The 27,283-nt window shown below is 51.8% G+C and overlaps 1 protein-coding gene across 1 annotated transcript in view; it reads right to left on the bottom strand.

The window, feature by feature from the left end:
• Window positions 1–3,961: 3,961 nt before the first annotated feature.
• LOC144510158 (E3 ubiquitin-protein ligase MARCHF5-like) overlaps window positions 3,962–27,283 on the bottom strand; it is a 30,408-nt gene continuing 7,086 nt past the window's right edge. Inside the window, exons 2-7 of the mRNA XM_078239548.1 lie at window positions 21,459–21,661; window positions 19,196–19,326; window positions 17,108–17,291; window positions 16,203–16,369; window positions 6,489–6,686; window positions 3,962–5,299 (exon numbers count right to left, since the gene is read on the bottom strand). Of these exons, the coding sequence (XP_078095674.1) occupies window positions 6,528–6,686; window positions 16,203–16,369; window positions 17,108–17,291; window positions 19,196–19,326; window positions 21,459–21,661 (844 nt within the window). The 3' untranslated portion in view covers window positions 3,962–5,299; window positions 6,489–6,527. The remainder of the gene's footprint in view (window positions 5,300–6,488; window positions 6,687–16,202; window positions 16,370–17,107; window positions 17,292–19,195; window positions 19,327–21,458; window positions 21,662–27,283) is intronic.

Raw genomic sequence — 27,283 nt, 5'->3', positions numbered from 1 at the left:
TTGTCTGTACCTTTAAGACTTGATTACCTGTAAAGACTCGCATTCCAACCATTATCTTGTAAATTGAGTTTGTGTCTTTATATGCCCTGTTTGTGAACACGAGTCCTCACTCACCTGAAGGGGCAGCGCTCCGAAAGCTCGTGCTGCCAAATAAACCTGTTGGACTTTAACCTGGTGTTGTGAGACTTCTTACAGCATTTATTGCCCATCCCTCGTTGCCCTTGGAGGACATTTGAGAGTCAACCACATTGTTGTGGCTGTGGAGTCACATGTAGGCCAGACCGGGTAAAGACGGCAGATTTCCTTCCCTAAAGGACATCAGTGAACCAGATGGGTTTTTCTGACAATGGTTTCATTTTCATCAGTAGATTCTTAATTCCAGATATTTTTTATGGAATTCAAATTCCACCAGCTGCTGTGGCGGGATTCGAACCCAGTTCCCCAGAGCATTAGCTGCGTTTCTGGATTAATAGTCTAGCGATAATACCACTAGGCTATTGCCTCCCCCGTGGTGAATCAGGTGGGCTTTTATGACAATCAATGATAATTTCCTGGTCACCATTCCAGAGACAAGCTTATATTCCAGATTTTAATTTGATTTAATTTATTATTGTCACATGTATTAACATACAGTGAAAAGTATTGTTTCTTGCACGCTATACAAAGCATACCGTTCATAGAGAAGGAAACAAGAGAGTGCAGAATGTAGTGTTACAGTCATAGCTAGGGTGTAGAGAAAGATCACCTTCATGCGAGGTAGGTCCATTCAAAAATCTGACAGCAGCAGGGAAAAAGCTGTTCTTGAGTCAGTTGGTACGTGATTTCAGCTTTTGTATCTTTTTCCCGGTGAAAGAGAGAATGTCCGGGGTGCGTGGGGTCCTTAATTATGCTGGCTGTTTTGCCGAGGCAGTGGGAAGTGTAGACAGAGTCAATGGATAGGGGGCTGGTTTGCGTGTTGGACTGGGCTACATTCACGACCTTTTGGAGTTCCTTGCGGTCTTGGGCAGAGCAGGAGCCATACCAAGCTGTGACACAACCAGAAAGAATGCTTTCTATGGTGTATCTGTAAAAGTTGGTGAGAGTCGTAGCTATCATGCCAAATTTCCTTAGTCTTCTGAGAAAGTAGAGGCGTTGGTGGGCTTTCTTAACTATAGTGTCGGCATGGGGGGACCAGGACCAGCACGTCCAAGTGAAATTTATAATCTGATGAAGCATGTTCCAGACTGATTATTGCAATCTGGATTTAACATCATCATCCTCTGGAAGATTTGACAATTCATTGACCTGAGGTTTGGCGATAAAAGCCGGGCACGGCAATGTTTGACCGGAAGTGTTTCCACCTGCACTGGTTACCTGTTGGTGGGGGGTGCAGTCTCCAGAAGCATCAGCCTTGTTCACCAGCTACAGATTGGCAGATGCCCTCCCTGCATTAGATTGAAGGTCAGAATGGACGTACTAATTCACAACCTGTACTGCTGAGGGACATCTCCGCACAGAAACACATTATTGGCCCCACAGTTCCCTGCCAGCATTCATGCTCCACATGAATTATTGCTTTCTCCCTCATGCATGTATGTCACTCTTGGCCATTCGTGTCAACTACTCCACGTGGTGGTGAATTTTCCACAACTTGTTGAGTGAAGGAGCCGCTCTGGAGCCATACCAAGCTGTGATACAACCAGAAAGAATGCTTTCTGTGGTGCATCTGTAAAAGTTGGTGAGAGTCATAGCTGACATGCCAAATTCCCTTAGTCTTCTGAGAAAGTAGAGGCATTGGTGGGCTTTCCTAACCGTAGTGTCAGCCTGGGGGGGGGGGGGGGGGGGGGGGGGGGGAACCAGGACAGGTTGTTGGTGATCTAGACATCTAAAAACTTGAAGCTCTCGATTTATATCAATTGAATTTTAATTCCTCCAGCTGCTGTGGTGAGATTTGAACCCTCGTCCACAGAGAATGAGCCTGGGCCTCTGGATTTCTTGGTCCAGTGTCGTTACCAATGGAACTCCAGGGCCCGTAGCACCAACTTTTCGTGGGCCTGGCTGCTAGTGAGGGTTGTGGGAGATGACGCAATGAGGAGGCAGAATCAGAGGAATAGTGTGTTCTTTCAGAAGGTGGGTGGGGAAGGAGCCGATGCTGAGTTACAGAATTACAAGAAGCAATGGCTTGTCAAGTGATTTGAGTGAACTCAATAATGAGAACTGGAGACCAGGAGCCACATTAGGTCAACAACAACAGCAGAGATGGGCGAGCAGGACTTAGTGCAGGGCAGCAGAGATTTAGGATGGGTGAACAGCAAGGGTTTGATGAGGATATGAAGAGGGAGTCAGAGGAAGGGACTGCCAGAGGGTCAGGCTACCAATTCTGAAGGTTCTGACAATCATCATGGGTTAGAAAGAGGAGCAGACGGAAATAAAAAAAATCAGGCCTTCGAACGGCAGTGGGACACACGAGCGTTTGGAAATGTCGAGTGGAGTTTGTAATGGAGGATTTTAAATGCAGCACGTTTGTGGGGAAATTAAAGGCCACTTGAGTGCAGGAGGGGCAGCAAGGTGAAGGTCGAGTGGAAGAGACTTATTAATCAGCACAACACTGCAAAGGAGAGTCCCTTGATGAGGTGCTGACTGTGCAGAGTGGAGCTTGGGGAGCCAGATCAGACACGGACCACAAAACAATGAGGTAAACAATTAGAGGTATTGAAAACGATGAGGCGTCCGGACTGAACAGATAGTGAGAAACTTCCTAACCATGCAAGGACAGGGAAGGAGAAAGCACAGATCTAAAGCAACTAGGGACAACATGGTGGCACAGTGGTTAGCACTGCTGCCTCGCAGCACCAGGGGTCCGGGTTCAATTCCCGGCTTGGGTCACTGTCTGTGCAGAGTTTGCACGTTCTCCCTGTGACTACGTGGGGTTCCTCCGGGTGCTCCGGTTTCCTCCTCCTGGAAAGATGTGCTGGTTCGGTGCTTTGGCCACGCTAAATTCTCCCACAGTGTAACCCGAACAGGCGCCAGGGTGTGGCGAATAGGGGATTTTCCCAATAACTTCACTGCAGTTTGAATGTAAGCCGACTTGTGACACAAATAAATAAACTTGAAACTTGGTAAAAGAAGCAAAGCCAAAATAAGGAAAAAGGATTTTCATGCAGCAAGTTAAGGTCTGGAGTGCACTGCCTGAGAGTGTGGCGGAAGCAGGTTCAATTGAAGCATTTAAAAGGGAATTAGAACGTTAACTGGAAAGTACCAATGTGCAGGATTACGGGGATGAAGCGGGAGAATGGTACTAAGCGAATTGCTCCTTGGAAGAGCCGGTGCAGACACGGTGGGCCAAATGACCTCCTTCTGCTCTGTAACAATGCTGCGAATGGTGTTTCTATGGGGGGGGGTGGCTTGTAAGGGCAGGGGCTGGCAGCGCACCACATGTCAAAGCAAGCTCTTCGTCACGGACAGAACATGGAGCTTAAACAGCACATCATTAAATTGAAATGAAGCTAGCAGGCGGGAAGAGGAATCAGTTCGGTAAGAGGGCTGGGGAGAACCTTGGTGAGTTTTTGGGTTTGATCTCCTTCCTCAGACATTACCATACTGCCAGCCAATTCAACTCAAATGGCCACGCATGAGTTGCACACCTTTGCGGAGCAGACTTGATGGGCCGAATGGCCTAATTCTGCTGCTATAGCTTATGAGTGTGAGGAAGATGTCTGGTCACGCTATCCAAACTCAATCTTTTCACTGATCCACGTCCCATCATTGCTCAAATTCCAGAGTATCATTGAAGAATGGACACTCCCATCCATTTCCCTGCGTTTCCATTCTGGATTGGAGGTAATGGTGGGCATCAAACTAAGAGAAACTGATCAAATATTTCCGCACCCCAAGCCTTGCAAACCAATATTCGTGAACCAATAGGTCACCGTCGTGTTTAAGGTCAACGACTGTGGAAAAATCCCACCAAATGACAGCCCTGTTGATTTTTAAGTTTCCGAAGTTTAATATTCAGAAGATATTTCAGCCACAGGGAAAGACAAAGTACACCACTGAGACATACAACAACAACAAGCTTTCACGTAGCACCTTTAACATGGTAAAATGTCCCAAGGCGCCACAGTAACACAAAACAAAATCTGATGCTGATCCACGGGTCAGGAGATTAAAGCAGATGAGCATCAGCTTGGGAAAAGAGGCAGGATTCAAGCAGCTTCCCAAAGGAGCTGAGGTAGAGGTTTTCGGGAATGAATTCCAGAGCCCCGGACCTCGACAGTTGAAACCACAGGCGCCAAAGGGATAGATGATGGAAGAGGCCGGAATTGGGAGAAGCACAGATATTTTGGGGAGGGTTGCACATGCATATCTATCACCTCTACGTGGTTAGATCTGTTCGCTTCCCCAAGATGTGGAGGTGCCGGCGTTGGACTGGGGTAAGCACAGTAAGAGGTCTCGACACCAGGAGCGAGACTCCGAAAGCTTGTGCTGCCAAATAAACCTGTTGGACTTTAAACTGGTGCTGTGAGGCTTCTTGCTGCACTTCCCCAATGCCAGCGAACGCACCTTCTGCTGGCGTTCCTGTATGTAGGAGGTTTGGGAGCAGAATAGGAGCAGAGAGCATGACAGGCCTTGTGACTCCGCGGATTGAAAGCAAGCACTCAATCGCTTGTGTCACTCAACAACAGTCAGGCCGGCACAACTGTGGGTGTGGGGGGTGGAGGAACAGGGACTCCCCTTAGCTGAAGGGTCAGTGAGAAGGGGACATAAGTTCAAGGTGAGGGACAGGAGGCTCGGGGGAGATATGAGGAAAAGCCCTTTGACCCAGAAGGTGGCGATGATTTGGAATGGGCTGCCTGAGAGGGTGGTTGAGGTGAGTTGCCTCACATCCTTTAAAACGTACCTGGATGGGCACTTGGCACATCATAACATTGGCTATGGGCCAATTACTGATAGATGAGGTGGGAGTTAAGGTGTTTCTCATGTGTCCACACAGACTCGATAGGCCAAATGGCCTCTTCTGTACTGTATGATTCTATGACTTGCATGGGGAAATCACTGACTGACCTTCCTGTAGGACCTGCAGAACGTGAGCTCCCTGGTGATTGGCAATTACCCGATGGGGTGGAGCTCGTATAACCGATCCCTTTATAAAGCAGGCCCCCGAGTGGGTCCGTTATTGTATTGTCCTGGTTGGGACTTGTTTGTGTTCATCGCAGGCTTGTGGTTTTGCTATACTTTATTTTGTGCAATAAAGCACCGTTCCTTTGCAGCTGACTCCTGGAGTTATCGTACACTCAAAAAAAGAACCAAACAGAAGTCCCTGAAAATCAGAAGGTTTAGAAATGAACCCAATGGCTGATTGGAATTTACCCGAATGACAAGGCGGCAACAACTCAGAGCTGGCATCTTTATTAAGTTAAATTTAATCGAGAATCCCCGTTCTTTCTTCCAGCTTAATTATTCCAAATGGCTTTGCAGAAACATGAAAGCAAAACGCAAATTTACGAGCGATTGTGATGTTTGCCACCACAGGGAGAAAGGCAAGTTGCATTAAAAATAAATTATTTCCTGTGGGTAGAAAAAAAAATTAATCTAATCTAAAATACTCTACCTTCAAATACATATTTATAAAATCAAGTCATTTATTTGGATGTGCCTCTTGTAGCCACATGCAATGAGCACAGAAAATTCTCTCTGCAGTGCAAAAGCGGGTCAAGCTCCAACTGAACGTCAACTTTAACTTGTCACTACATTTCTACTCTTCTTTATGGCCCGATATATGGCAGGATCTGGCAAAAGGAATTATTGGTTAATGGGAAAATCGCGGGTTCGAACTGTTGAGAAGGCCTGGGGGGAAATCGCACGAGGCCCCACGCACTGTTGGCAATGCTGCTTACTCCTTGTGCATCCCCTCCTTGGGTGCCCAGCCATGGGTCACGGGCTGAACTGAGATCGAGTGCTGTCTCCTCCCCAGGAAGTAAAAAAAAGAGAAGCGGGAGAATGCTGTTGGGGACACGGGGTTGTCCCGGCTTTGACGCAGCCACTGAAAAGGGCGCGGATGCAGCGGAACGCTGCGTCCCGTAGTAACTGATCACCTGTGGGTGAGGACAAGACCAGTCACCACGTGGAAGCGGTGCAAATGTGGCAACCAAAGAACCATATACAATCGCGCTATGGTGCAGCATCTCCGACATCAAGTCTCAAGTGAGGTACCACTTGGACAGAGACCTCTGTCAGAAAGTGGCTGCCGTTTCAAATATTTTAAAAATTAAGTAAACAAAACAGTAAAAGTGATTGAAGAATATAAGGACAATTGAAAATGAGGGTACATGTTTAGTCGAGGTTTCAAAAAGAAAAGATGGGAGCTGGGTAAGCCCAACTGGGGCTGGATTCCAAGCCAGCGTTTGACTATCTGGGAATGTCATGATGGCCCCCACTGGGATTACGTAAGTGACAATTCCAGTGGGCCGGAGAGCAGGAAGAGAACACAGTCCATCTCGGAACAGCACCTGCTCATATCTCAGCCGGTCGTGCCCTCCATCACCGCTTTAGTCACTCCCAGAGTCCTCGTAGCCCGCCTGCAGTTCCTCTTGCTCCTCTTCTCGATCGGGGTAATTCAGAATCCGCCGGTTCGCCTGGATGAGATACTGCTGTTGTCTGAAGTAAACCTTCAAGGCCCCTTTGATGGCGACGAAGGCAATCCCACCCTAAAAGGGAAAAGAGAGAGGAAAAAAAGAAATCTGAAATTAAGAATCTACTGATGACCGTGAAACCTGTGTCGATTGTCGGAAAATCCCATCTGGTTCACTCATGTCCCTTTCGGGAAGGAAATCTGCCGTCCTTACCTGGTCTGGCCTACATGCGACTCCAGAGCCACAGCAATGTGGTTGACTCTCAACCGCCCTATGAAATAGCCTAACAAGCCACTCACTTCAAGGGCAACTATTGATGGGCAATAAATGCTGACCCAGCCAGTGATGCCCATGTCCAATGAATGAATAAAAGAGGGGAAGAGAGACAAGTTGAGAAACAGGAAATGCACAGCTGGGCCATCTGGAAAGTGAAACGTCCAAAACTCCACTTTCTGTAAGGTTCTTTTATAATGGCAGCAGAACTCCTGAAGAGACCTGCGCTGATTCCGGGGATGGCGGGACTGATGTATGAGGAGAGATTGACTAGGTTAGGATTGTTTTCACTGGAGTTCAGATGAATGAGGGGGGAATCTCAGAGACTTATAAAATTCTAACAGGACTAGACAGGGTAGATGCAGGGAGGATGTTCCCGATGGTGTGGGGAGTCCAGAACCAGGGGTCACAGTCTGAGGATTCGGGGTAGACCATTTAGGATCGAGATGAGGAGACATTTCTTCACCCAAAGAGTGGTGAGTCTGTGGAATTCATCACCACAGAAAGTAGTTGATGTCAAAACATTGAATGTATTCAAGAGGCAGCTGGACATAGCACTTGGGGCGAGTGGGATCAAAAGTTATGGGGCGAAAGCAGGAATAGGCTATTGAGTTGGATGATCAACCATGATCGTAATGAATGGCGGAGCAGGCTCGAAGGGCCAAACAGCCTCCTCCTGCTCCTATCTTCTATGTTTCTACGTGACCCTCCACTATCTCAACCAAAATACTCATTTAGAATTGGAGGATTTCACAGCACAGAAGTAGTAATTCAGCTCCATTATGCCTGTGCCAACTCTCTGAACCACCCCTCCACATTCCAGTCTGTTGCCTTGTGTCACACAGTTTGGGCCATTTTCCTTTCTCAAACCCTTTTCCCCAGCCCCTGGAATAGCCATGATGGGCTCTGCTTCCTGTGCTACCAGTAGCCAGGCATTCCACAGCCTGGTAACGATAATAAATATTGGCTCAGGCACCAGAAACTCAACTGTTCTTCAAAATCGTGCAATGGGATCTTTTTGTGGCACAGTGGGTTAGTGCTGTTGCCTCATAGCGCCAAGGACCTGGGTTCAATTCCTGCCTTGGGTCACTGTCTGTGTGGAGTTTGCACGTTCTCCTCGTGTCTGCGTGGGTTTCCTCCGGGTGCTCCCACAGTCCAAAAGACGTGGTTAGGCACATCGGCCATGCTAAATTCTCCCCTGGTGTACCCGAACAGGCAGCAGAGTGTGGCGACTGGGGGATTTTCACAGTAACTTCATTGCAGTGTTAATGCAAGTCTACTTGCGACACTAAAATAAACTTGAACACAGCCAGACAATTTTCATCCCACGTCTCCCTTCCTTGGGCTCTTGGTGGCCCCCTGGTTACCAACTCACTGATGAGTGAAAGCATTTTCTCCCCCTCCATTCACCTCATCAAAAGCAGCTGAGAATTCAGAATTCCTTCCACCCCGGTTTGACATTCTGCACTTGAAGCTGTCCCTGATCTTCGAGAGACGCACAGTTTTCAGATCTGAAGAGATAAGCCATCAACTCCCCTGGAGCTTCTGGTCACTGAGGACCACTTCCAAGCTAACCTGCGCCAGACAGTTCCACTGTCCAAGAAAGCTCCTTATTATCTCTTACCCCAACTCCTTTGCTGCAAGTGCTAGCTCTGAACAGAACACAAGTTCCGCAGATACACACCTCCCACCAGTACCCCGGCCCAGTAGCCATCCGTGGAGAATGGAACGTACGCAACAGCGGGATGTTTGACTGCTGGGACATGACAAGTGAGCCCAACCCATCCTTCACGTCAGGCTTTGCTTCGAATAGACCTTTGGTTCAAATGTGCTGATATAGTTACCTTTGAAGAAAGAATGAAGGGATTAAGGGGCTGTCCTCCAAGGAAAAATGGGTACAACAGATACACATTCTCTTAAGTTGAGGTGATCTCATTGAAATGTATATAGCATTTGACACAATGTGCTTGAGAGAGGCTGGTACCCCTAGTTGGCAGGTCCATATCTTGGAGGCAGAGTCTCAGGATAAGGGATGAGATAGAAACATAGAAAAACTACAGCACAAACAGGCCCTTCAGCCACAAGTTGTGCCGAACACATCCCTACCTTCTAGACCTACCTATAACCCACCATCCTATTACATTCCATGTACTCATCCAGGAGTCTCTTAAAAGACCCTATTGAGGTCGCCTCCACCACCACTGACGGCAGCCGATTCCACTCGCCCACCACCCTCTGAGAAAAACTTACCCTAACATCTCCCCTGTACCTACCTCCCAGCACCCTAAACTTGTGTCCTCTCGTAGCAGACATTTCCACCCTGGGAAAAAGCCTCTGAGAGTCCACCCGATCTATGCCTCTCAACATCTTATACACCTCTATTAGGTCTCCTCTCATCCTTCGTCTCTCCAAGGAGAAAAGACCGAGCTCCCTCAGCCTATCCTCATAAGACATGCCACTCAATCCAGGCAACATCCTTGTAAATCTCCTCCGCACCCTTTTAATCTTTTCCACATCCTTCCTATAGTGAGGCGACCAGAAAGGAGCAATTTCCAAACTTTCAGAACCGTGAATCTTTGGATTTTGCCCAAATGACTGATGTTGTTCAATCACTAAATAGATTCAGGGTGAAGACTGATGGACTTTTGTACACTAAAACAAAAGGAATAGAGACATATGGATAGATTGGAAGTCCAGTTGATCTAGAACGCGAAATACAGGGGAGTCAAAGGTTGTGGGGAGCACGCAGGAAAGTGGAGATGAGACCAAGATCCGAGCAGCCATGGTCCTATTGAATGGTGGAGCAGGTTGAGGGGTTATGTAACCTTCTTGTTTCTTCGTGCCTACCTGTTGGTGCTCCATAGAGATCCAATGCCCTATCTCCCACTGTAAGAAGTCTCACAACACCAGGTTAAAGTCCAACAGGTTTATTTGGTAGCACGAACTTTCAGAGCGCTGCTCCTTTATCAGGTGAGTGAAGAGTTGTGTTCACAAACAGGGCAAACATAAACACAGACTCAATTTACAAGATAACAGTTGGAATGCGAGTCTTAACAGGTAATCAAGTCTTTACAGGTACAGACAATGCGAGTGGAGAGGGTTAAGCACAGGTTAAAGAGATGTAAATTGTCTCCAGCCAGGACAGTGAGTGAGATTTTGCAAGCCCAGGCAGGTTGTGGGGTTTACAGATAGTGTGACATGAACCCAAGATCCCGGTTGAGGCCGTCCACATGTGTGCGGAACTTGGCTATCAGTTTCTGCTCAGCGACTCTGCGCTGTCGTGTGTCGTGAAGGCTGCCTTGGAGAACGCTTACCCAAAGATCAGAATGCCCGTGACTGTTGAAGTGTTCCCCGACTGGAAGGGAGCACTCCTGCCTGGTGATTATCGAGCAGTGTTCATTCATCCGTTGTTGTAGCGTCTGCATGGTCTCCCCAATGTACCATGCCTCGGGATATCCTTTCCTGCAGCGTATCAGGTAGACAACGTTGGCCGAGTCGCAAGAGTATGTACCGTGTACCTGGTGGATGGTGTTCCCACGTGAGATGATGGCATCCGTGTTGATGATCCGGCACGTCTTGCAGAGGTTGCTGTGGCAGGGTTGTGTGGTATTGTGGTTACTGTTCTCCTGAAGGCTGGGTAGTTTGCTGCGGACAATGATCTGTTTGAGGTTGTGCAGTTGTTTGAAGGCAAGTGGGGGTGTGGGGATGGCCTTGGCGAGATGTTCGTCTTCATCAATGACATGTTGAAGGCTCCGGAGATGTCGTCGTAGCTTCTCCGCTCCGGGGAAGTACTGAACGACGAAGGGTACTCTGTCCGCCATGTCCTGTGTTTGTCTTCAGAGAAGGTCTGTGCAGTTTTTCCCTGTGGCACATCGGAATTGTCGATCGATGGGTCGAGCGCCATATCCTGTTCTTATGAGGGCGTCTTTTAGCGTCTGGAGGTGTCTGTTGCGATCCTCCTCATCCGAGCAGATCCTGTGTATACGGAGGGCTTGTCCGTAGGGGACGGCTTCTTTAATGTGTTTGGTGTGGAAGCTGGTGGAGTGGAGCATCGTGAGGTTATCCGTGGACATGCGGTACAGTGAAGTGCTGAGGTGATCGTACTTGATGGAAATGCGTGTGTCCAAGAATGCAACTGATTCCGGAGAGTCTGATGGTGGGATGGAACTTGTTGATGTCATCATATATAGTACATTGGGGAAACCATGCAGACGCTACGACAACGGATGAATGAACACCGCTCGACAATCACCAGGCAGGAGTGTTCTCTTCCTGTTGGGGAACACTTCAGTAGTCACGGGCATTCGGCCTCTGATCTTCGGGTAAGCGTTCTCCAAGGCGGCCTTCACGACACACAACGCAGAATGACTGAGCAGAAACAGATAACCAGGTTCCGCACACATGAGGACAGCCTCAACCAGGATCTTGGGTTCATGTCACACTATCTGTCATCCCCACGCCTTGCCTGGGCTTGCAAAATCTCACTAACTGTCCTGGCTTGAGACAATTGACACCTCCTTAACCTGTGCTTAACCCTCTCTCCACTCACATTGTCTGTACCTGTAAAGACTCGCATTCCAACCATTAGCTTGTAAATCGAGTCTGTGTCTATGTACGCCCTGTTTGTGAACATAACTCTTCACTCACCTGAAGAAAGAGCAACGCTCCGAAAGCTCGTGCTACCAAATAAACCTGTTGGACTTTAACCTGATGTTGCGAGACTCCTTACTGTGCCCACCCCAATCCAATGCGAGCAACTCCACATCCTATCCCCCTCTCACAGGTTCTTAGATGTTTGCAGCACAGAAGGGGGCCATTTGACCCATCGTGTCCATGCCGGTCAATAAAGACCTGACTACATTCAGATTTTCCAGCACTTTGCCCATAGCCCTGGAAGTTATGGCAATGCAAGTGACTTTCTGACTCAACCACTCTTTCAGGCAGTGCGTTCCAGATTCTCACCACTTTCTGGCTGAAGATACTACTGCTCAATTCTCCTCTTAGCCTTCGACCTCTTGCCTTAAATTTATGCCCCCTGGTTATTGACTCTTTTACTAACAGAAGAAGTGCCTTCCTGTCCACCCAATCTATGCCCCCTCATAATCTTCTCCACCTTTCCACCCCAAGGAAAACAGCCCCAGCCTATCTAACCTTTCCTCATAGCTCAAGACCCTCCAACCCAGACAGCATCCTGGTAAATCATCTCTGCACCCTCTCCAATGCAAACACATCCTTCCTATAATAGAACATAGAAAAGATACAGCACAAACAGGCCCTTCGGTCCACAAGTTGCGCCGGTCATGTCCCTACCTACCTAGGCTTATATATAGGCTTACCTATATATAATCCTCAATCCTATTAAGTCCTATGTACCCATCCAGGAGTCTCTTAAAAGACCCTATCGAGTTTGCCTCCACCACCACTGATGGCAGCCGATTCCACTCACCCACCACCCTCAGTGAAAAACTTACCCGACATCTCCTCTGTACCTACTCCCCAGCACCTTAAACCTGTGTCCTCTCGTAGCAGCCATTTCAGCCCTGGGAAAAAGCCTCCGAGAATCCACCCGATCTATACCTCTCAACATCTTGTACACCTCTATCAGGTCACCTCTCATCCTTCGTCTCTCCAAGGAAAAAAGACCGAGCTCCCTCAGCCTATCCTCATAAGGCATGCCAACCAATCCAGGCAACATCCTTGTAAATCTCCTCTGCACCCTTTCAATCATTTCCACATCCTTCCTGTAATGAGGCGACCAGAACTGAGCACAGTACTCCAAGTGGGGTCTGACGAGGGTCTTATGAAGCTGCATCATTATCTCCCGACTCCTAAACTCAATCCCTCGATTGATGAAGGCCAGCACACCATACGCCTTCTTAACCACCTCCTCTACCTGCGAGGCCGATTTAAGAGTCCTATGGATCAGAACTGCCCACAGTACTTCAGTTGTGGCCTATCCAGCATTTTATACTGTTACAGCATGACCTCCCTGCTCTGACGCCGCTGTTAATAAAGGCACTCCTAACCTTTGTACTCACAGGCTGAGATCTAGATAAGCCAATAAAGTAGGGATTCAGTTTCCATCACACTCTCTCTCTCTGTGCCACGCTACTGCTTGAAGGAGATTTTAACCGCTGACGCAGTGTCTGGGTGCCCGCCCAGTCTGAGTTCAGAGGCATTTGAGGCACACTGCTGGCATAGCTTGCTCCTTAGTCACAAACTCTAGCAATAGAATTGCTCAGCGACCACTTACTGTTCTCCTCAGAGTGTCAGCCGCTTGTCTAAATCATGAGTATGGACAGACTAATCCGAATCCACAGTACAGAACAAGGTGGCTCTGAAATGAGAGGGCACCTTTCAGCAGGGTACATTGGATTGTAATCAGGAGCATAATTGCTGGTTTGAACTGTCCTGCTTTTAAAAGATGAAGTAATACCCCAAGCATGTAATCGCCGTGGTAATGTCACTGGACTAGTAATGCGGAGGACCAGGCCAATCCACTGCAGACATGGGTTCAATTCCTACCACTGCAGCTGGTGGAATTTAAATTCAGTGAATAATATGGAATATAAAGTGTACCTCATAAAACGTAAAAATCCATCTGGCTCACAAATGTTCTTTTGGGAAGGAAATCTGCCACCCTCACCTGGTCTGCCCTACGTCATTCCAGATCCACAATAACGTGGTTGACTTTTAGCCGCCTGAAATGGCCTAGGAAGCCACTCAGTTCAGGGGGCAATTAGGGATGGGCAATAAATGCCGGTCTTGCCAGCGAAGCCCACACCCCACGAAAGATTTTTTAACCAATGCTCAAGTTGGGTGTTTGATGACTCATCCCTGGAATCATTCGCAAGAAACTACAAAAGGTCGTGAATGTAGCCCAATCCATCACGCAAACCAGCCTCCCATCCATTCACTCTGTCTACACTTCCCGCTGCCTCGGGGAAAGCAGCCAGCATAATTAAGGACCCCACGCACCCTGGACATTCTCTCTTCCACCTTCTTCCTTTGGGAAAAAGATACAAAAGTCTGAGGTCACGTACCAACCGACTCAAGAACAGCTTCTTCCCTGCTGCTGTCAGACTTTTGAATGGACCTACCTCGCATTAAGTTGATCTTTCTCTACACCCTAGCTATGACTGTAACACTACATTCTGCTCTCTCTCCTTTCCTTCCCTCTGAACGGTATGCTTCGTCTGTATAGCGTGCAAGAAACAATACTTTTCACTGTATGCTAATACAGGTGACAAGAATAAATCAAAGCAAATTTACGTGAATTTTGCGTGCACATATTCTCGCATGCCTTCACATCCTTCCTCAGTTGGGGTGCCCAGAACCGGACACAACATTCCGATGGAGGAAAACCAGCCGATTCATGCATTGACTACAGCTTTGTTATTGGGCCTGACATTCTTTCCCTTAAACTTAAAATATTCAATTTTTTAAAAAAAAAGTGCGATCCACAACCTGAAACACTTGCATTCATTTTACACTTTCCCCACATTCCTCAGGATAAAAATCAAAAGCACTCAGAGGGAACGTATTGCTTTGTCAGTGAAAGGTGAATGACCAGTGCGTCTATTTTTGGTGGCATTGGTTCTGGAAAGAGAATGTTGGGCAGCAGTCAACAGAATCATGTGTTCTCCTGCCAGTAATGCCACAAGATCTCTGGAATGGAAAATCCAGTTGAAGCCACGGTCTCAGGCTTTAACCCAGAGGCCAGGGCCTCCCACTTTGTGCAACTCGCTAGGCAAAAGCTTCGACACCCTGCTCAAGTTGGGCTTGGATGACTTGTGCCAACAATGAGGACACCACCGAGGCGAATCCCAATCACACCAAAGAAATACAAAGCCTTAAAAAACAACCTCAGTCAAAGATCACTAGTTAAAACCGTGGGTGATTTTGCTAATTTATTCATTCAAGGCACATGAATGCCCCTGGCTAGCCCAACATTTATTGCCCATCCCTAATTGCTCTGGAGAAGATGGTGGCGAGTTGTCTTCTTCACCCGCTGCGGTCCATGTGGTGTGGATACACCCACATCGCTGCTCGGGAAGGATTCCCAGGATTTTGACCCAGCGACAGTGAAGGAACGGTGCTATATTTCCAAGTCAGGCTGGTGTGGTTTGGAGGGGAACTTGCAAGGGTGCTTATTGGCGACAATAAGGTAGCAGGTTTGGAAGGTGCTGCCGACTGAGCCTTGGTGAGTTGGATGGTGCACACTGCTAGCACTTGTTAGAAAAATTCCTAATTCTGGTTGTGAAGAAGACACCAAGACTCGGAGGATGCTTTTGGTAGAGAATGTGTATTGCAGAGTTTACTTCTCCACGCTAACACAATCTCTACCAAGTGCTGGCTGAGTCTTTCTATACCCATCTGAATATAATGAACTAATCTGTGAATCATATTACCTTATGCTCCCAGGTATTTAACATCTATCAGCAGAACCTCTTAGATACTAACACCACTATGCTTCAGTGGCAGAGGGAGTAAATGCTGAATGTAGTGCGAATCAAGAGGGCTGCTTTGTCCTGGATGGCATCGAGCTTCTTGAGTGTAGTTGGAACTGCACTTGTCCAGGCAAATGGAGAATATTCCATCACATTCCTGACTTGTAGATTATGGACATGCTTTGGGAAGTCAAGAGGTGAGTTACAGAATTCCTAGCCTCTGACTTGCTCTTGTAGTGACAGCATTGATATGGCTTGCCCGGTTCAATTCCTGGTCAGTGATAACCTCCCAGGGTGTTGACGATGGGGGAATTCGGCAACAATAATGTCACTGAACGTCAACGGCAGATGGTTCTGTTCTCTCTTGTTGGGTATGGTCATTCCCTGGCACTTGTGTGCCATTTACCAGCCAAAGCACGAACGTTGTCCTGATCTTGCTGCATGTGGACATACAGGTTGTGCTTGTTGGAGCTAAATCATCCAAGACATTTCATGTTTGAGCCTCTCAGTTGCAGTCCAGTGAAGGAAACGCAAGTCCTGCTTCTTTATAAACTCACTCCAGACACACATCCACCACAGTGCCACCTGTAACCTCTTTATATATCCCAGTGAGCGCTATTAAATGATTAATATCCATTAGGACTTAAGTAGAAGGTACCTGCCAACCCATTCCTAACATCTCAGGGTAGTATCCGAGACCAACCATCTTCAGCTGCTTCATCAATGACCTGCCTACCGTCATAAGGTCAGAATTGGGGATGTTCAACGATGATCGCAGAGCGAGCCAGAGTAATCGTGGCCCAGCAAGAGCCAGCGTCTTCAGGAGGGGAAGGGAGAAAAATCAGAGGCAATCAGCACATGTACTCACCAAGATAGTCCGCTGTAGGTTGGAGTTCACACCGCTGAATATGAGCTTGCCGACCATGCTGGAGATGGTGGGGAAGACCAGGGCGCCGCACAGAATGCGAGACACGGACATGTGGTCAGTCTGATAGCTGGTCTCAGCTGGGACACGAGGAATGGGACATCCGAAACCTACACAGCGGAAAAACATTAAACACAATCTGAACGGTTGGCGGGAGCCGCGTACACACCCACCCACACTGTGCGTTCAAGGGGAGCGACCGCGTTGCTTGTTTCTTGACGGAGCTCGAAACAACTCAATGTGAAATCTGTCCACTCCTCTGTGGCGTTTACTGATTCATCATTTCCACTCCCAAGTTCACACCTTGAGCTGCAGCAAGACAGAGGATGAACACTGTCGGCAGAAGGTAGAGTCACAGTCTGGGGTTAGAAAAGTGAAGCAGCTTCCATTGTCATTAACAGAGAGGGTGAGAGACAGTGAGCTCAAGGTTGGACGGGTGGGTGAGGCAGATGGAAATAGTCAGGAGAAAAAAAAAAACTAAAATAGTGAGAGAAGACAGATCAACAAAATAAGTCAACAACAATCTGTATTTAGATAGCACCTTTAAGATAATAGAAACACTCCAAGCCCTCCACTTCAGCAGTTAAGAAAGCAGATTGACAAAGAAAAGGTTGATTTTAGGTTTTTTTTAAACTTTATTTATTAGTCACAAGTAGGTTTACATTAACGCAGCAATGAGGTTACTGTGAAATTCCCCTAGTCACCACATTCCAGTGCCTGTCCCTGCTTAGGGACAGAAACAGACTTCTGTATCTCTGAGCTAGCCGTGAGAGAGCAGAAGCTGACAAGGGTCGAACCTCTGGGTGTGCAGTCTTTGGTGAGGGGCCCGTTGCGGGCTGGGATCTCACCTGGGAAAATGTTGCTGAGAACCTGCAGCTTGCTGGAGTACTTGCGCCACATGCGAAGCACAAAGTCCTCCCACCGGATCATCTTGGCCAGAATGAGCATCACTGGAATGGTGGGCAGGCCCATGAGCAGGAAGAGTGGGTCTGCCCGTTCCATGAGGTCCAGGCCTTTCTTGTGTCCGACAACCTGCAGATGGTTAAAGACAGGCCCAGTTACTGAACAGTGTCCTGCACCTCTACCTGCTGGCTTAAAAATTGGATTACATGGGATGTATGGCACAGAAACAAGGTCATTCAGCCCAACCCACCCACAATAGTGTTAATGCTCCACTCAAACCTATACGCGAAGCCATCTTGTCTCATCTATATCCACCACCGTATCCATCCATTCTGTTCTCCAGCTTCCCCTGAACCTCATCCATATCAGTTGCCTCACCCACTGCCTGTTCCACATTCTCAGCACTCACTGGATGACAATATTTCTTCTTAATTCCCTACGGGATGTTTTGGTGGCAAACTTATAGGATCATAGAATCCCTACAGTGCAGAAGGAGGCCATTCGGCCCATCGAGTCGACACCAACAACAAATCCCACCCAGGACCTATCCCCGTAACTCCATGTATTTACCCTGCTAATCCCCCTGGCACTAAGGGCCAATTTACCATGGCCAATCAGCCTAACTCGTACATCTTTGGGAGTGTGGGAGGAAACCGGGGCCTCCGGAAGAAACCCACACAGACGCCAGGAGAATGCGCAAAGACAGTCACCCGAGGCCGGAATCGAACCCAGGTCCCTGGTGCTGTGAGGCAGAAGTGCTGACCACTGTGCCACCGTGCTGCCCTCTAGTTCTGCTCTTCCCCACAAAAGGAGACATTCTCTTTGCTGATGATTGTGAAAATCAGTGCGATGAACCAGCTCAGCTATCCCTGGACACCCTTGGTCTCCTTGTCGAATCAGGAAAAGTTGGAGAGGTTAGGCTTGTATCCACTTGAGTTTAGAAGAGTTAGAGGCAACTTGATCAAACCTTTAACATCCTGAGGGGTCTTGACAGGGTGGATGTGGAGGGGATGTTTTCTCTTGTTGGAAATTCTAGGACCAGGGGTCACTTTCTAAAAATGAGGGATCGGCCATTCATAACAAGAGATGAGGCGAAATAATTTTCCCTCAGATTGTCATGAATCTTTGGAACATTCTTCCTCGAAATAGTGGAAGCAGAATCTTCAAATGAAGTCAGAGCTAGGAAGATTCTTTTTTTTTTCCCCAAAGACTCACTACCCTCAAAAAGCTTTGCCTCAATTTCATTTTAATAACCACGCCTTATTTTTAAACAGTGACCCTAGTTCTAGATTCTCCCATAAGGGGAAAACTGCACTCCACATACGTGCATGAGAGCCAGGTGAAACTTTCCCGCTCATGTCTGTGCTATGAGGTGAAAGGCTCTTTGTGAAGCTTTCACATCGGGGTCTGAGCATCAAATTAATCATAGTCACGAATCAATACGACACCCAAATCCTTTTCAAAACAGAAAAGTTGGCCGCAAACCTGCTACATGACATGGAAACGATGTATTCAAACGGTGCTGCAAAACCTTAACTAATAACACTGACAGGAGGAGAATGGCAGCACAATCAAGATCTATCCCATTCCCATCGAACACCAACAGATACTTCCTCAGCCGAGGGGCATTGAAATGCACCGCAGTTGCAAATAGCAAACACAACATGGACCTTCTTGTCCATTCAATCAAATCCTTCACCAATAAGCTATCATGGATTTTGACCTGGTGTTGAAAGACTTCTTACTGTGAAAAAAATAAACCTGTTGGACTTTAACCTGGTGTCGTGAGACTTCTTACTGTGCCCACCCCAGTCCAACGCCGGCATCTCCACCTCATGAGCAATCAAGGAAGAAGTTCTCCACGTGAGAAAGATGGGCTCTTGTTTAACAATTACTGCTATGAAATGGCTGACAGAGGTCGTCCTTGGCTCTGAGGAACAATGACTGATGGATTTGATGGCATGCTGGGGTGAGGTGGTTGGGGGGGGGGGGGGGGGGGGGGGGGTCGCGGTGTAGGGGAAGTGGGTGCCAACCTGCATTACAGTCACCGCTCCATACGTCACCGCCGACCAGTACACTGTCCCGACCACGATGCTGGCTGCTGCAAAGGGGCTGGCTTTGGACAGAATGCGGTCAACTTGATGCAAGGAGTACACAACCGGACCTGAAGAAAAGATTCATTTGACCAACATCAGCAGGGAACTTTCAAAAACGCACACTGCAAACATACACCACACTCTCGCTTCTCTTTCTAAGTTATTGCTTTGAAAGCATTGCGGGTTGAGCTGTTTTTAAACACTTCTTGTAGCAGCTCAATCTCTCCCAGAGCTTGGACAGAATCAACGATCTTTCTCTCCTTCTCTTTCAATCATCCCTGGTTTGTTCACTTTCTGGTACCTCCTGAGTCTCAATCCTGCAAGCCTAAAGATATCTTTTTCCTTAACATTGTGAAACCAAGACTCAGAATTGCAGAGTCTGTGTGCCTAACCCATCAATTCCTACACTTGACGTCCTCTCTGAACCACTGTGCTTCTCCAGCTCCCATGCTTGCATGAACATCCAGCTCCTAAACCAAGCTCACAGCCATTAATATCTCCCCGTTTGGCTCAGTGTCCAGTGCATCATGAAGTGTTTTGGGCCATTTTTGACCATAAAAAAGGGTGTGACATGCAAGCTGCTGTTGAATCAGTAAAATAGGTACAGTTTATCTACTTAACGTAGTAGCCCGTAATGGTTGACAACCAGTGTGTTAGTTGAGATCAAACACCCAAACACTAATAGGTCTGACAGTATCCGTGGAGAGAGAGTAAGGCCAACCTTTTGAGTCTGGATGACGAAGGGTCACTCTGACTCGAAACATTAGCTCTATTCTGTCTCCACAAATGCTGCAAGACCTGCTGAGATTTTCCAGCATTTCGTGTTTTTGTTTCAGATTCCAGCATCCGCAGTATTCAGGAGGTGGCTGGATATAGCACTTGGGGCGAATGGGATCAACGGTTATGGGGAAAAAGCAGGATTAGGCTACTGAATTGGATGATCTGAGAACCAGAGGGCACAACCTCAGGCTAAAGGGACAGTCCGTTAAAACAGAGATGAGGAGGAATTTCTTCAGCCAGAGAGTGGTGAATCTGTGGAACTCTTTGCCGCAGAAGGCTGTGGAGGCCAGGTCATTGAGTGTCTTTAAGACAGAGATAGATAGGTTCTTGATTAATAAGGGGATCAGGGGTTATGGGGAAAAGGCAGGAGAATGGGGATGAGAAAAATATCAGCCATGATTGAATGGCAGAGCAGACGCAATGGGTCGAGTGGCCTAATTCTGTTCCTATGTCTTATGGTCTTATCAGCCATGATCGTAATGAATGGCGGAACAGGCTCGAAGGGCCAAATGGCCTCCTCTTGCTCCTATCTTCTATGTATTTGCTTTTACCCAAACTCTGATACTGGACTTCAAGTCAGTCTGGAGGTCTTGAATTACTGCAAACATAATCAAATAAAGACCAGAGCAAATGACTGAATGACGATGATCCATAGATGGAGACACTGCCACAAAACCTTGCTTCTTGCCTCTAGATTCTTGCACCCATTAATACTGGGAAACGTGTGTTAACACTATAGCACCACTACAAGCGATGAGCAACGTACTGCTAAACTGGTGACCTCTGAATTGGAAAAAAACAGGTCGATTAAAAGTAAATTATTGCAGATGCTGGAATCTGAAACAAAAACAGAAAATGCTGGAAAATCTCAGCAAGTCTGACAGCCTCTGTGGAGGGAAAATAGAGCCAACGTTTCTTATAGTCTTCTCGAGATGAGGAGCCAGAGTGGTGAATCAGTGGAACTCTTTGCCGCACAAGGCTTTGGGGGCCCGGTCATTGAGTGTCTTTACGATAGGTTCTTGATTAATCAGGGGATCAGGGGTTATGGGGAAAAGGCAGGAGAATGGGGATGAGAAAAATATCAGCCATGATTGAATAGTGGACCAGACTCGATGGGCCGACTGGCCTAATTCTGCTTCTACGTCATATGGTTTTGGAGTCATCAAGGATCGAAACATGAACAAAAGTTGGCTAATGTGTGTGTTGTGGAAAGGGTCTTTTTTGGAGGTTGAACTTAAGGCACATTTTTGAAGTGATTCAATGCCTTTGGTTCACCAGAATAAAATGCAGCTGAGCAGACACCCACAGAACTTGGGTAGGGAGGGTGAAAATGGGACATGAATACACAGCAATTGAAAGGATTTTTTTTTTCCTCTAAGTTTGCAAGCTTGTGGGGAAAAGATAAAAGTCTCATACGTACCTAACTTTGGGAAGACTATCAAGTACTCAGTGTTGCACTGTGGACACGCCACCCGGCCTGTGCTGTTCCCCTTCTGTTTCTCATCCAACCACCGTTGCAGACATGCCTGGTGGATCCACTTTGTGGATCCTTTACATCGACACGGGCTGACCCATTCCGCCGAGCGATCATCAAGGTCGGTGGCAAAGCAAACCCAACAATTCCTACAGAAAGCAATTGAGGACAGTGTTGTCAAACACAAGGAAATACTGTATCTCACTAAGAGTAGCACGATCCAGAATAGCTTCTTAAATGTATAAATAATTGCAAAAATCAACATTTTCAAGGGAACAGGATGGTGTTGCCAATTCTGCGTGGTATTCCTGAAGGTTTCCATATCAGGCCCATTGCACATCAGTGAGAAAGAGAAGGCTGAAGCTTTTGCAACAATCTTCAGCCAGATGTGCCAAGTAGATGATCCATCTCGGCCTCCTCTGCAGGTCCCCAACATCACAGATGTTGGACAACTTTGGACAATTCAATTCACCTCAGGTGATATCAAGAAACGGCTGAAGGCATTGGATACTGCAAAAGCTACAGTCCCTGACAATACTCCACCTGCAGTACTGAAGACTTGTGCTCCCGAACTTGCCGTGCCCTAGCCAAGCTGTTCCAGTACAGCCACAACACTGGCATCTACCCGGCAATGTGGGAAATTACTCAAGTACGTCCCGTACACAAGAAACAGGACAAATGCCACCTGGCCAATTACCGCCCCATCAATCTACTCTCAATCATCAGTAAAGTGATGGAAGTGGTCATTAACAGCACTTACTCAGCAATAACCTGCTCAGTGAGGGTTTTGCCAAGGTCACTCAGCACCTGACCTCATTACAGCCTTGGTTCAAATGTGGTCAAAAGAGCCGAACTCTCGAGGTGAGGCGAGAGTAACTGCCCTTGACATCAAGGCCGCATTTGACCAAGGAGCCCTCACAAAACTGGAATCAACAGGAAGCAGCGGAAAACCCTCTGCTGGTTGGGAAACATTCCTGGGAGAAAGGAGGATGCCTGGAGGTCAATTATCTCAGCTCCAGAACATCACTGCAGGAGTTCCTCAGAGTAATGTCCTCGGCCCAACCATCTTCAGCTCCTGCATCAGTGACCTTCCTTCGATCATGAGGTCAGAAGTGGGGATGTTCGTTGGTGATAGCATGATGTTCAGCATCATTTGTGACTCCTCAGAAGCTGACACAGTCCAAATGCAACAAGATTTGGACAATATCCAGGCTTCGGTTGTCAAGCGGCAGGTCACATTCACGCCACAGAAGTGCCAAATCCCACAAGAGAGAATCTAACCATCGTCCCTTGACATTCAATGACATTACTGTCACTGAATACCCACTATCAACATCTTGGGAGTTACCATTGACCAGAAACTGAACTGGATTAGCTATATACTGTGGCTAAGAGCAGGCCAGAGGTTATGAATCCTGTGGCGAGTAACTCATCTCCTGACTCCCCAAAGCCTGTCCGCCATCGACAAGGCAGAATTTAGGGGTGTAACGGTATACTTCCCAACTTGCCTGGCTGGATGAGTGCAGCTCTGACAACATTTAAGAAGCTCGACTCCATCTAGACCAGGTGATGACGGCAGGCCCTTCCCTTAAGGAAATTAGTGAACCAGATGTGTTTTTACGACAATGGTTTCATTGTCATCAGCAGACTTGGAATTCCAGATGTTTTTACTCAATTTGAATACCACCATGTACCATGGTGGGATTCAAATCCAGGTCCCCAGAGCATTACCCTGGGTCTCCAAACGACTAGCCCAGTGACAACACCACAGGAAGAGAGAGAACAGGAAATGAGAGTAAAGAGGGAATGGAATCAAACCGGGGGGGGGGGGGAATGGAATCAAACCGGGGGGGGGAGAACCGGGGGGGGAGGGAGGGAGCGAACCGGGGGGAGGGAGGGAGCGAACCGGGGGGAGGGAGGGAGCGAACCGGGGGGAGGGAGGGAGCGAACCGGGGGGAGGGAGGGAGCGAACCGGGGGGAGGGAGGGAGCGAACCGGGGGGAGGGAGGGAGCGAACCGGGGGGAGGGAGGGAGCGAACCGGGGGGAGGGAGGGAGCGAACCGGGGGGAGGGAGGGAGCGAACCGGGGGGAGGGAGGGAGCGAACCGGGGGGAGGGAGGGAGCGAACCGGGGGGAGGGAGGGAGCGAACCGGGGGGAGGGAGGGAGCGAACCGGGGGGAGGGAGGGAGCGAACCGGGGGGAGGGAGGGAGCGAACCGGGGGGAGGGAGGGAGCGAACCGGGGGGAGGGAGGGAGCGAACCGGGGGGAGGGAGGGAGCGAACCGGGGGGAGGGAGGGAGCGAACCGGGGGGAGGGAGGGAGCGAACCGGGGGGAGGGAGGGAGCGAACCGGGGGGAGGGAGGGAGCGAACCGGGGGGAGGGAGGGAGCGAACCGGGGGGAGGGAGGGAGCGAACCGGGGGGAGGGAGGGAGCGAACCGGGGGGAGGGAGGGAGCGAACCGGGGGGAGGGAGGGAGCGAACCGGGGGGAGGGAGGGAGCGAACCGGGGGGAGGGAGGGAGCGAACCGGGGGGAGGGAGGGAGCGAACCGGGGGGAGGGAGGGAGCGAACCGGGGGGAGGGAGGGAGCGAACCGGGGGGAGGGAGGGAGCGAACCGGGGGGAGGGAGGGAGCGAACCGGGGGGAGGGAGGGAGCGAACCGGGGGGAGGGAGGGAGCGAACCGGGGGGAGGGAGGGAGCGAACCGGGGGGAGGGGGGGAGCGAACCGGGGGGAGGGGGGGGGGGGGGGGGGGGGGAGCGAACCGGGGGGAGGGGGGGGGGGGGGGAGCGAACCGGGGGGGGGGGGGGGGGGGAGCGAACCGGGGGGAGGGGGGGGGGGGGAGCGAACCGGGGGGAGGGGGGAGGGGGGGGGGGGAGCGAACCGGGGGGAGGGGGGGGGCGAGGAGCGAACCGGGGGGAGGGGGGGGGAGCGAACCGGGGGGAGGGGGGGGGAGCGAACCGGGGGGGGGGGGGGGGGAGCGAACCGGGGGGGGGGGGGGGGGGGGGGGAGAGCGAAACGGGGGGGGGGGGAGCGAACCAGGGGGGGGGAGGGAGGGAGCGAACCGGGGGTGGGGGGAGGGAGCAAACCGGGGGGAGGGGGGGGGGGGGAGCGAACCGGGGGGGAGGGGGGGGGGGGAGGGAGCGAACCGGGGGGGGGACGACCGGGGGGAGGGGGGTGGGACCCCGGGGGGGGGGGGGGACAGAGGGAGGGAGCGAACCGGGGGGAGGGAGGGAGGGAGCGAACCGGGGGGAGGGAGGGAGGGAGCGAACCGGGGGGAGGGAGGGAGGGAGGGAGCGAACCGGGGGGAGGGAGGGAGGGAGGGAGCGAACCGGGGGGAGGGAGGGAGGGAGGGAGCGAACCGGGGGGAGGGAGGGAGGGAGCGAACCGGGGGGAGGGAGGGAGGGAGGGAGCGAACCGGGGGGAGGGAGGGAGCGAACCGGGGGGAGGGAGGGAGGGAGGGAGCGAACCGGGGGGAGGGAGGGAGGGAGGGAGCGAACCGGGGGGAGGGAGGGAGGGAGGGAGCGAACCGGGGGGAGGGAGGGAGGGAGGGAGCGAACCGGGGGGAGGGAGGGAGGGAGGGAGCGAACCGGGGGGAGGGAGGGAGGGAGGGAGCGAACCGGGGGGAGGGAGGGAGGGAGGGAGGGAGCGAACCGGGGGGAGGGAGGGAGGGAGGGAGGGAGCGAACCGGGGGGAGGGAGGGAGGGAGGGAGGGAGCGAACCGGGGGGAGGGAGGGAGGGAGGGAGGGAGCGAACCGGGGGGAGGGAGGGAGGGAGGGAGGGAGCGAACCGGGGGGAGGGAGGGAGGGAGGGAGGGAGCGAACCGGGGGGAGGGAGGGAGGGAGGGAGCGAACCGGGGGGAGGGAGGGAGGGAGGGAGGGAGCGAACCGGGGGGAGGGAGGGAGGGAGGGAGGGAGCGAACCGGGGGGAGGGAGGGAGGGAGGGAGGGAGCGAACCGGGGGGAGGGAGGGAGGGAGGGAGCGAACCGGGGGGAGGGAGGGAGGGAGGGAGCGAACCGGGGGGAGGGAGGGAGGGAGGGAGCGAACCGGGGGGAGGGAGGGAGGGAGGGAGGGAGGGAGCGAACCGGGGGGAGGGAGGGAGGGAGGGAGCGAACCGGGGGGAGGGAGGGAGCGAACCGGGGGGAGGGAGGGAGGGAGGGAGCGAACCGGGGGGAGGGAGGGAGGGAGGGAGCGAACCGGGGGGAGGGAGGGAGGGAGGGAGCGAACCGGGGGGAGGGAGGGAGGGAGGGAGCGAACCGGGGGGAGGGAGGGAGGGAGGGAGCGAACCGGGGGGAGGGAGGGAGGGAGGGAGCGAACCGGGGGGAGGGAGGGAGGGAGCGAACCGGGGGGAGGGAGGGAGGGGGGGGGTGGTCAGAGGGGAGGGGGTGGGGGGGTTCAGAGGGGAGGGGGTGGGGGGGTTCAGAGGGGAGGGGGTGGGGGGGTCAGAGGGGAGGGGGTGGGGGGGTTCAGAGGGGAGGGGGTGGGGGGGTTCAGAGGGGAGGGGGTGGGGGGGTTCAGAGGGGAGGGGGTGGGGGGGTTCAGAGGGGAGGGGGTGGGGGGGTTCAGAGGGGAGGGGGTGGGGGGGTTCAGAGGGGAGGGGGTGGGGGGGTTCAGAGGGGAGGGGGTGGGGGGGTTCAGAGGGGAGGGGGTGGGGGGGTTCAGAGGGGAGGGGGTGGGGGGGTTCAGAGGGGAGGGGGTGGGGGGGTTCAGAGGGGAGGGGGTGGGGGGGTTCAGAGGGGAGGGGGTGGGGGGGTTCAGAGGGGAGGGGGTGGGGGGGTTCAGAGGGGAGGGGGTGGGGGGGTTCAGAGGGGAGGGGGTGGGGGGGTTCAGAGGGGAGGGGGTGGGGGGGTTCAGAGGGGAGGGGGTGGGGGGGTTCAGAGGGGAGGGGGTGGGGGGGTTCAGAGGGGAGGTGGTGGGGGGGTTCAGAGGGGAGGGGGTGGGGGGGTTCAGAGGGGAGGGGGTGGGGGGGTTCAGAGGGGAGGGGGTGGGGGGGTTCAGAGGGGAGGGGGTGGGGGGGTTCAGAGGGGAGGGGGTGGGGGGGTTCAGAGGGGAGGGGGTGGGGGGGTTCAGAGGGGAGGGGGTGGGGGGGTTCAGAGGGGAGGGGGTGGGGGGGTTCAGAGGGGAGGGGGTGGGGGGGTTCAGAGGGGAGGGGGTGGGGGGGTTCAGAGGGGGTGGGGGGTTCAGAGGGGAGGGGGTGGGGGGGTTCAGAGGGGAGGGGGGTGGGGGGGTTCAGAGGGGAGGGGGTGGGGGGGTTCAGAGGGGAGGGGGTGGGGGGGTTCAGAGGGGAGGGGGTGGGGGGGTTCAGAGGGGAGGGGGTGGGGGGGTTCAGAGGGGAGGGGGTGGGGGGGTTCAGAGGGGAGGGGGTGGGGGGGTTCAGAGGGGAGGGGGTGGGGGGGGTTCAGAGGGGAGGGGGTGGGGGGGTTCAGAGGGGAGGGGGTGGGGGGGTTCAGAGGGGAGGGGGTGGGGGGTTCAGAGGGGAGGGGGTGGGGGGGTTCAGAGGGGAGGGGGTGGGGGGGGTCAGAGGGGAGGGGGTGGGGGGGGTCAGAGGGGAGGGGGTGGGTCAGAGGGGAGGGGGTGGGGGGTCAGAGGGGAGGGGGTGGGGGGCGGTCAGAGGGGAGGGGGTGGGGGGGGGTCAGAGGGGAGGGGGTGGGGGGGGGTCAGAGGGGAGGGGGTGGGGGGGGGTCAGAGGGGGAGGGGGTGGGGGGGGGGGTCAGAGGGGAGGGGGTGGGGGGGGGTCAGAGGGGAGGGGTTGGGGGGGGGTCAGAGGGGAGGGGTTGGGG

Source organism: Mustelus asterias, chromosome 22 (assembly GCF_964213995.1).
Source record: "Mustelus asterias chromosome 22, sMusAst1.hap1.1, whole genome shotgun sequence".
Classification (NCBI taxonomy): domain Eukaryota; kingdom Metazoa; phylum Chordata; class Chondrichthyes; order Carcharhiniformes; family Triakidae; genus Mustelus; species Mustelus asterias.
Note: the sequence above shows the minus strand (reverse complement) of the source record. Positions and strands in the feature narration are given on the sequence as shown.